The sequence below is a fragment of the Cebus imitator genome, unplaced genomic scaffold (genome assembly GCF_001604975.1).
Source record: "Cebus imitator isolate Cc_AM_T3 unplaced genomic scaffold, Cebus_imitator-1.0 Scaffold188, whole genome shotgun sequence".
Lineage (NCBI taxonomy): Eukaryota > Metazoa > Chordata > Mammalia > Primates > Cebidae > Cebus > Cebus imitator.
This window is the reverse complement of record NW_016107503.1, coordinates 3,819,243-3,829,470: the sequence shown is the minus strand read 5'-3', so window position 1 is coordinate 3,829,470 and position 10,228 is coordinate 3,819,243. Positions and strand designations below refer to the sequence as shown.

The 10,228-nt window shown below is 43.0% G+C and overlaps 1 protein-coding gene across 10 annotated transcripts in view; it reads left to right on the top strand.

Annotated features, from left to right (window-relative positions):
* Positions 1-10,228, top strand: part of RIOX2 (ribosomal oxygenase 2) — a 43,335-nt gene that overhangs the window by 7,910 nt on the left and 25,197 nt on the right. For 9 of the 10 annotated variants that reach the window (XM_017546201.2, XM_017546205.2, XM_017546204.2 and 6 more), the window contains exons 3-5: positions 3,190-3,309; positions 5,701-5,829; positions 9,729-9,832. In XM_017546201.2, the coding sequence (XP_017401690.1) occupies positions 3,190-3,309; positions 5,701-5,829; positions 9,729-9,832 (353 nt within the window). The remainder of the gene's footprint in view (positions 1-3,189; positions 3,310-5,700; positions 5,830-9,728; positions 9,833-10,228) is intronic. The other variant, XM_017546207.2, reaches the window with a different exon arrangement.

The window sequence follows — 10,228 nt, the reverse complement described above, 5'->3', positions numbered from 1 at the left end:
GTTTTGCTCTGTGGCTTAGGATGGAATACAGTGGCACGATCTTGGCTCACTGCAGCCTCCGCCTCCTGGGTTCAAGTAGTTCTCCTGCCTCAGCCTCCTGAGTAGCTGGGACTATGGGCACACGCTACCATGCCCAGCTAATTTTTGTAATTTTTTAGTAGAGACGGAGTATCACCATATTGGCCAGACTGGTCTTGAACTTCTGACTTTGTGATCTGCTCACCTCAGCCGCCTAAAGTGCTGGGATTACAGGTGTGAGCCACTGTGGCTAGCCGTAGACTCCATTTTCTATGTGAAAAAACTGGAGTTTACCGATGTGACCTTTCCACAGCTATTCCAAGCTGATAAGGGTTTCTGACTCCAAATGTAACGCATTATCCTACTACACTTTGAAAGATGTAAAAATTGAAATTTAGTAGGGCTTTTTGTATATTTGCTTCTGCCTTTCATTAGGCATATACATGGGCTTCTGTTTCAACCATGGCCTTGAGTTTTGATTCTGAGGGGCAAGTCAATGAAGAGAGGCGGTCATAGCCAACCAGGAGAGAGACTTCTGCCTTCTCCCTTAGGTCAGTGGAGAGAGGAGGTCATAGCCATCCAGGAGAGAGACTTCCGCCTTCTCCCTTAGGTCAATGGAGAGAGGCGGTCATAGTCAACCCGGAGAGAGACTTCCGCCTTCTCCCTTAGGTCAATGGAAAGAGGCGGTCATAGTCAACCCGGAGAGAGACTTCCGCCTTCTCCCTTAGGTCAATGGAGAGAGGAGGTCATAGTCAACCCGGAGAGAGACTTCCGCCTTCTCCCTTTCATTGTTCCAGGTCCTCCTTGGCCTCTCCAGATACCGAGTCATGTGGTAAAGGAGAAGACAGGTTTCAGGAGCCTTGTCTGTGCTTGAGTCAATGTTAGTAAAGCAGTATTGCTTGTATACTGCTTTGCAATTTAAATAGGATTTGTGATAAGTTGTTTTATGCTGTTTGCCACAGTGTTTGAGTGGGAGTGGTAGTATCTTTATCTTAAAAATAAACAACTGAGGTCACCTTGCTTGTAATTATAACGTGATCCGAGGTGGTTTGGCTCCAGATCGCTTTCTAGTAGGCCACAGCTGGCAGATTCAGAAGCTAAAGGTCCAGGTGAAATAGAAAAATTGTGCCATTGGTAGCATTTTCAATAAGCTTTAAGAAGAAAAGAGGCATATTCATTAGTTACAGATAGTTGGGAACCCTAAAATCATTTACACAGTCCCGAAAGACCTCTCATACCATGAGAGAGAGGCCCTGGTTTTCTAGTGGTTCCAGTTACTGTATAAAAATAATTACAGATCAGTTCCTGCTGGCCTTTCCCTGAAAAAATTAGACTCCTTTGGAGCTCTATTAACTCTCTGGAGCTGTTCAGATAACATTAAATTATTTTTTCTGAGTTAAGTGGAAACTCTGAGATCTGTAAATAGAGAAGCCCAGTGGTCTCTATGAGGATGTCCTTGGCTAAGTCCATGGCTCACACCTGTAATCCCAGCACTCTGTGAGGCCAAGGCAGAAAGATCACTTGAATCCAAGAGTTTGAGACCAGCCTGGGAAACAAAGTGAGACCCCCATCTCTATAAAAAAAGAAAAAAAAAATGGCTGGGCGTGGTGACATGCACCTGCAGTCCCAGCTACTTGGGAAACTGAGGTGGGAGAATCATGTAAGCTTGAGAGGTCAAGGCTGCAGTGAGCTGTGATTGTGATCACACCACTACACTTCCGCCTGGCTGACAGAGCAAGACCTTGTCTTAAAAAAGTATTTTTTCATATTGACCCAGTTCTTTCTTACTTGATATTTTTAATACAGTGGATTCTTTTTCACTCCTGTGGTAGAAGGGACTCCCAAGCTGTGGTCATTGGTTTGCTCAGCCAGCATTTAAATATGTTGTAATATAGTGTGTGTGTCAGGCACTGTACCTTCATATGTTTAAAACTTCAGTCTCTTTGATGTCCTTTGTAATTTGTCTTTTCTTAAATTATCTGAAAGGTATGGACTCTGGAGCCATCCTGCCTGGATTCGAATCCTGACTCCATCTTTTACTAGTTGCATGTTCTCATGCCTCAGATTCCTCATCTGTAAACTGAAGATAATGATAGCACCCTCTTTAAACTGAAAGTAATGAGAGTACCCTCTTTATGAGGCAGGGTTATTGTGAGGGTTGCATGATTAGTACGTGTAAAGCACTTGGAGGCAGTGCCTGGCACACAGAAAGTGCTGATATCTACATGGCCTAATTGCCCCTCCCCTTTCTCATCAGCCTTGGTAAACGCAGACTTCTTTCTCCCTCATGGGAATATATGGCCCATTGCGAGGCCCCTCAGTCTGGTGTCTGCTCTGAAGAGTTGACTAGTGGAGAGAGGGAACATCACCCAGCCTGTTATTCCTTCTCTGTCTGTAACTTGTTCCTGTGTTGTCATTTATGTTCCCATTGCTTTAAATACCCATTTTGTGTAGGTGATTCCCAAGTGTAAATCTTCAGTCCTTAGTTTCTGCCAGGACTTCTGACTGACTTAAAGACATTTCCATGGGGAGATGGTCTCAGCACTGCAAACTTAACATTCCTAACATGAAATTTTTTTTGTCCTGAAAAGTTTTTTTTAGCAAGTCGTTCACATCTCATTCAGTGGAAAGGGGAACTGATTGCCCAAGTCAGAAACCCAGGAGTATTTTTTTACTCCTGTCCTTTACATTGAGTCCATCAGCAAGTCCTGTCTGTGCCACTGCAGAGTCCGTCCCACTCTTCTACTTCTCTACTTCTCTCCACGCCTTTCCTGCCACCCCAGTCCCTTCTCACTAGAGCTGCTGCCTGAGAAGCTTCCTCGCGAGTTTCTCTGACCTCCACTCTTCTACAGTGCGTTCTTCACACAGTAGCCAGGGTGAGCTTTCAAAAATGTAAATTGGATTGTATCCTTCCCTGCTTAAAATCCTCCTGACTCCCAGTTGCCTGCCTTGTCAGTCTCCCCTTTATCTGCTTACATCTGTTCTATGGTGTTTCTGCACTGGAATGGAAGATTTTTGAGGTCACGGGTATTGGCTCTATCATTGCTGAATTCCCAGTATCTGGCATATATATAATAGTTGTGCAGTAAAGACTTCCTCAGTGAATAAGAATGTGCTCTTATTTCTAATACATTTTTCACTTCCCCCTTTCTGTTTTCCTTTTCTGTAAAGGATGAGCTTTGGAGGATCCAGGAGAAGCTGGAATGTTACTTTGGCTCTTTGGTTGGCTCAAATGTGTACATAACTCCTGCAGGATCTCAGGGCCTCCCACCCCATTATGATGATGTTGAGGTAAGAGAGGGAGAAAATTGCCCCATATTGGGAAGAATGAGTTGCTTAGCTTGGTTTCAGATTGTTGTCAGGGCAAGTTCACATATTCTCTAAAGCTCTTAGATCTGTCTTTGCTCTTTCTATACAGTGTCTGGAGATACTGATTTCATTTAGATGAAATCTCCAGACACTGTACAGAAGTAAATCCAAAGTAAATCCCACTAAGCTGGTTTCCCACTTCGTCTCAAAGGGAGAGATTGTTTCCACCCTTACTAATTTAAACAGCTATACATTCCTTTGAAACAAGCATTTATTGAATTTATCTACAGAAAAGTGTGATTGGCTTTTCCTTTAATTTAACAAAATATGTTCTTTAATATAAAAGGTGAGGTCACAAGTAATCCTTACATCTGCTTTCATTTTGTTCTTTTTCAGTAGCTGCCAAAATTATGTATATATTTTCCATTTGTGAAAATCTTGGGGCAGCTTGAATGAGGGTCATGGTTTCATTTAAGCATTGGTGTCTTGACAAGTATTGATTTCAGTCTGATGTGGCTCCCAAAAAAATTTAACTATTTGGCTTAGTCGTTTTATTTTTATACTAATATAAGGTATAAACACAGAGTTGTTAGAAAAAGTCCACTTTTTCTACTTTGGTAGCAATTTGACATCAATACATTTTCCCAAAATGTTATTTTTAATGTTTTTTTTTTTAATAGAATATTAAAATATCTTTGACTGAATAAAGAATAAAAATCTTGAAGTTTTCCTCCCTGCCCAGGCCCTTTCAACATTCAGGATTTAGACCTTTAGTAATATCTGAAGCTTGGCTTTTCCATCGGAGATTATGGGCTTTTAGCTGCCTGATAGAAGATTTAAAGGAATGAGATAGTGGGATATAAAGAACTCAGCGAGGCTCTAAGAAAGTGAAAAGAATGAATATCCAGTGTCAGGATTCATGATTCCCTGTTTTTAAAAATAAAATCCAGTAGTGGCAACTCTCATTTAAGTGTTGAATGACATACATTTCTCATTTTTCATTTTTATTTTTTATCCGAAACTTGTACGGTTGACCCTTGAGCAGTCTGGGGGTTAGTGGTGCCAACACCTTGTCCAGTCAGAAATCTGCTTGTAACTTTCGACTGCTCCAAAACTTAACTACTAGTAGCCTACTGTTGTTGGCTAGATACCTTACCAATAGCATAAACTGGTTCACACCTATTGTGTATATTAATGTGTAATATACTTCATTCTTCAATAAAGTAATCTGGAGAAAAGTTATTAAGAAAATTAGAAAGCGAAAATATAGTACTGTACTGTATCAAGACTGTAAGTTTCAGTCATTTGTTTACAAGCTAAATCCATCTGAAATGGTGGGCAGCCACAGCTGCAGGCCGCAATCTGCAGTATGCATCAAACAATGCAACTTTTTCTTCTAACGTTACGACCTTTTTCTGCTTCTCAGAAGGACTTGTGGTAACAGAGGTGGTGCTTCATGTCGGTCCCTTTGTGTTATTCAAGGTTTAAGTTGTTGTACTAAACATGATGAAAAATTCACAAGAACTGTGAGAGATCACTTTTTACTGTGATACCCAATGTACTGGAGAGAGGAACTGCTCATGTGGAGATAATTAGCATCACACTTGAGTTCATGCAATAGGAATAGGAGGTAGCACAAAATTATTACAGCAGTACAATGTGTGAGTTTGTTTACATTTCTTGGCTGCAAATGGTGCCATGTATTGTCTGGAAGTATTTGTACGGGTAAGTTTTGATAAATTTTAACCTTTTATAATTTGTATATATTTTATGGTAGTAGATGATAGACTAGTATCTACATATGTTTCTATATTTGATGCATTTATGCCATTCCTAATTCTTTTGGTATGTTTCATTTTTTTCAAATTGTTGCAAATCTCCCTCAAATTTTCTAATATATTTATTGAAAAAAAATCAGCATATAAGCAGACCTGCGCAGTTCATCCCCAGGTTGTTAGGCCAGGCGCAGTGGCTCATGCCTGCAATCACTTTGGGAGACCGAGGCGAGACGGTTGCTTAAAGCAAGGAGTTCAAGACCAGCCTGGGCAACAAAGTGACACCCCATCTCTAGAAAAAAGATAAATTAACTGCGTGCTGTGGTGTGTACCAGCTTCCCAGCTATGCAGGAAGCTAGGGCAAGAGGATTTTTGGAGCCCAGGAGTTTGAGAGGCTGCAGTGAGCTATAATCGTGACACTGCATTCCAGCCTGGGCAACAGAGTGAGACTGTCTCTATAAAAGAAAAAAAAACAAACCTGTATTGTTCAAGGTTCACCTATAGTATTTGTCTAAGCCCTTAGAGGGCTACTATTCCAGAAATACTCTGTGAGTTGCCATGAAGCTCTCTGATGCTCCTGGGCCTTCTGGATGTCTAGGTTTTCATCCTGCAGCTGGAGGGAGAGAAACACTGGCGCCTCTACCACCCCACTGTCCCCCTGGCACGAGAGTACAGCGTGGAGGCCGAGGGAAGGCTCGGCAGGCCGGTGCATGAGTTTACACTGAAGGTATGTGGTGGTCATTGTGGGCACCTCATGTGGGAACCATCATGGCTTTCTCTGTTGCTAGGACAAGTTCAGGCTCAAGGTTTAGAGTTCATGTGATGGTCCCCATGGGAATGTGTCCCTCGGTCTCAGGGCAGGGTGGCTGTCATTGCCATCAGCCAGCACCTGAAATTTCTGAAGGTGTCTTGGTGGTTGCACTTGGAGAAGTGAGCTAAGGAAGTATTAAGTTCGCTTCCCAAATAACCTGTCTTCATATACAGTTCAAGTTCAATAGGAAGAAAGAGAATTCAGTGAACCACTGACTCTAGAGGAAAAATGGAAATGCTGGCCTTGGGCAGCTTCTCCATATCTAAGACAATGGTCAGCGCAGGGCTAGAAGTTGCTTAGGCAGAGCATAGCCATGGATCCCTTAGTTTTTTATTAAAATTCCAGTGTGAGTCATTTTTATTCTGGTTATGTGGCAGACTGTCTCTGTACCTGCTGCATACAGTTACCAGAACAGCAGTAATCAGGAAAGCTCTCGAGGATTCCTTCTTCAGGGATTCAGGTGGCTTGATCATGTGCAAGTTCCTTGAAATCTTGCCGCTGAGCAAATCTGTCTTTGAGCAGTGAACCTCGATGGGAACATAGCCAGTCCCCAGCAGGAGAGGTTGTTGAGGAAAAGAACCTTAGAGGGATAGGAGTCGTTTCGTAATGCAATTTTATACTCCTTCTTAAAACATGTAACTTAATTTCCTTCAGCAATAAAACAAGAGTTATTTTAAACCATTCCAAAGAATCTACCAACCCGACACATTTGCATATACTTATTGTTTTTCTTGTGTCTTGAAGTTATAATTAGTCTGTTTCTTACTCAATGCTTTGTGTGTTTTTTGATTTTAGAATCCTTTCCTGCTTCCCAGTAACTAAAGGAAGCTAACCCGCTTTTTAGGATGGGTGACTGTATCATAGGAGACTTAAATAAATAAACAACAGTTAAGGTAACCTTACTGGTTTTTATACCTTTGGTCAGTGGTCATGAAACTATGGCCCATGGGCCAGAAGATCTGGCCTGCTGCCTGTTTTTGTAAATCGTTTATTGGAACACAGTCACACCCATTCTTTAACGTACTGTGTTGATGCCACACCAGCTGAGCGGACTGGTTGCCACAGAGATCACGTGGCCCACAAACCAAAATTATGTGTTGTTTTTACATTTGGCTCTTCACAGAGTCTGCCAACTTCTGCTTTTTTGCACCATGTTTATAGAGATTCATGGTTGGTTATCTTTAAAGACTAAGCCATGTATGGTCTCGGAGGTCAGGGCTGAGTTATTCAGGCTGATGAACTGGCTACTTGCTCTGCCTGAGAATGTCAGGCTTCACAGTGGCCTTTAAGTGTAGATGGTATGGACTCTTCATATTGTTGCCATGCCCATTAAACACTCAGTGAACACATAGTTCATAAGAGATGCCGAGTCTCCTGGAAGGAGAAAGACCGTGTTGTGCAGGGTTGTTCAAGTGTGTATGTGTATGCACATGTGAGCTTGTACCCAGCGGGCCTCTTCAGCGAAATCTTGTGTCAGTGCCCAAAGATGAAATAGACTTCATGGCTGTGGTGGAGGGTGGGGTGGCGGTGGGCATGGGAGAGTGACAGTGGGGGTCCTGGAGCCCTCATCTGCCTCTTTCCTTTACACCAGTGGTGGCCTATGCAGGTCATCTGCAGACCCAGGCTCTCAGGATGCGATCACCCCTGTGATGGAAGCTCCACTCTGTGGCTCAGGGATCTGACAGATCTGAGTTTGGATTCAGCCTGTCACTTCTTAGCCACATGTCTTTGGTCAAGCCATTCATCCAAGTCCCAGTTTCCTCTTTATTAAAATGGAGATCATGATATTTACCCTGCAGGCTATGAGGGTTGAAACATATTATTTTGGTGCCTCCTTTACAATAAAATTCTTTGGAGGAAATATCTGTATGTCTGTCTTAGTTTTGCTGTTGCTGCTTGTCAAATGACCACAAACTCAGTGGTTTAAAACAACATAAATTCATTATCTTATGCCTCTGGAGGTCAGGAGTCCAAAGGGTCTCACTAGGGTGGCTGTACGGCATTCTTTCAGGAGGCTGCAGGGGAGAATGTTTACTTGCCTCTTCAGCCAGGATGGTGGGGCAAATGTGTATGAAATGAATGAAACACAGCCATGTGCCACTTGACATTTTAGTCAACAACAGACTGTAGATGTGACAGTTCTCCCATAAGGTTATAATGAAACTGAAAAATTCCTGTCACATAGCGTTATCGTGGCCATTGTAAAACGTTGTAGTGCTACTCATTACTCACGTGTTTATGGTGATGCTGGTGTAAACAAACCTGCTTCTCTGCTAGTCGTATAAAAATGTACAGCGGGGCCCTAGGCTTTCCCATTCATTTATCATCACTGACGGACTCACCCACAGTAAATTCCAGTCCTATGTAGATGTTCCAGTCTTTGTTGTTTATACTGTATTTTCACTTGTCCTTGTTGAGGTATATTTAAGTACATAAACGCCATGTTGTTACAGTTGTCTATTGAGTGCAGTCACGTGCTGTATAGGTTTGGAGCCTGGGAGCAATAGGCTATACCATGTAATCTAGGGAGCAGGACATCTACCTAGATTTGTAAGTACAGTTTGATGTTTGCACAGTGACAAAATTACTTTTCTCAGAACATAACCCCATTGTTAAGTGACATGTGACTGTATATGTGAGAGTGTCACTCGGGCTAGCACAGACACACTCAGTAAATCATAGTTATAATTATCAGTGAAGCGTTCACTTGAAGTACTGTCAGTTTGCTGGCATGCAGGGGAACTTTGCAACCAGGATAGCTTTTATGAATGTATATCATGATATATTCTTGCTTTGAGGAGAATCTTAAACATTTTTTTAAAGTTGATATTTCCTGAGCTGTTTTGCCAGGGCTCATGGTCTTAAACATTGCACTAGACTGCTGCTTGCAGCTGCAGAGAGAAGATGAGCTACCCTCAAGATTCCCCCTTTTCTCTGTGGGTAACCACTATGCGGAATGTTTTGGCTTGAGTGGGATTACGAAGAAGGCAGCTCCGGGCAGGAGTAATTTAGGGAGAATGTTTTAGTCCACTCCCTTGGAATAGGGTAGAGGAGATTCAGCTGCCTGAGAAAATGACGGATCTTTCATTACATCTGATTTTTCAGTTCAAGTAAGGATTGTATAGTTTTTCACCCATTCATCCCAACATTCACTGAGCCTGTGTTGAGTGCTAGGTGCTTTGCTAGGGCAGGTTCTGGGGAAGGCAAGGTGGGTAAGACACAGACCCTACCTAGAATACTCGGAAATTATCAGGAGGTGGAGGAATGGCAGGTACAATGATACAGTCCAGTCACATGCCCATCATTGCCCTAAGACCTTTGGAAGCAGCATCTCTAATCTTCAAGATAATCCTGTGAGGTTTGGGGCTATTACCTTCATTTTACAGATAAAGAGACTGAGGCTTTGGGCAGGTAAGTTGCCAGGTCAGCAGCCAGTTAGTGGCAGTGTCTATGTGACTCTCAATTAAAGCTCCTACTCTTAACCACTGAAGCGTGCAAGACGGAGGAAGCGGGCGTCCCAGACACAGGATGTCACCTTGCGTGATCCCTGCGTCAGGGTGGGGTAGTCTCAGGTGAGTCTGGTCTCAGCTTGAGAATGAAAAGAAAGTGACTTCAGGCACTGAGCCTCTCGTGGATTGTGGTTCACAGTGACAGGCTCACGGACACAGACATGTGAGCCCAGCATACAGACTAGATGGCAGTTTCTAGAATGGAGAACTGAGAAGCAGAGTCCATATTTATCTCCTTGAAATAAAGAGGACTGATAAGGAATACTTCTAACTAACTTCTCTCCCCTTTCCTATTCCTTCCCTTAGCCAGGTGATCTGTTGTACTTCCCCAGAGGAACCATTCATCAGGCGGACACTCCTGTGGGGCTGGCCCACTCGACTCACGTGACCCTCAGCACCTACCAAAACAAGTAAACACTGCCTCCCGGCTGCGCGTGCCAGGGCAGCTCTGAGTCCTGGCCCACAGCAGCCATGTTTAGGAGGGACAGGAGGGAGTTGGCCCCTACTTCCCATGCAAACCCCAGGGTTTCTGTGTCCTTTGCTGACTTCCACATTCCTTTGATGTCCCATGTGTGTGACTGGCCCCTCTAGACTTCCTCCTGGGGACATCATGAACCTGACTCTATGTACGATATGAGACATTGCCCAAATAGAGAGTCCTATAGTTTGGAAACAAAGAGACTAGCTGTGGGTGTGTCAGTGTGTCAGTGATGCCAGGCTGGGGTCGGACTCCCTCTTTTGTTTAAATATGATAAAATATATATAACATAAAATACGCCTTTTTTTTTTTTTTTTTTTTTTTTTTT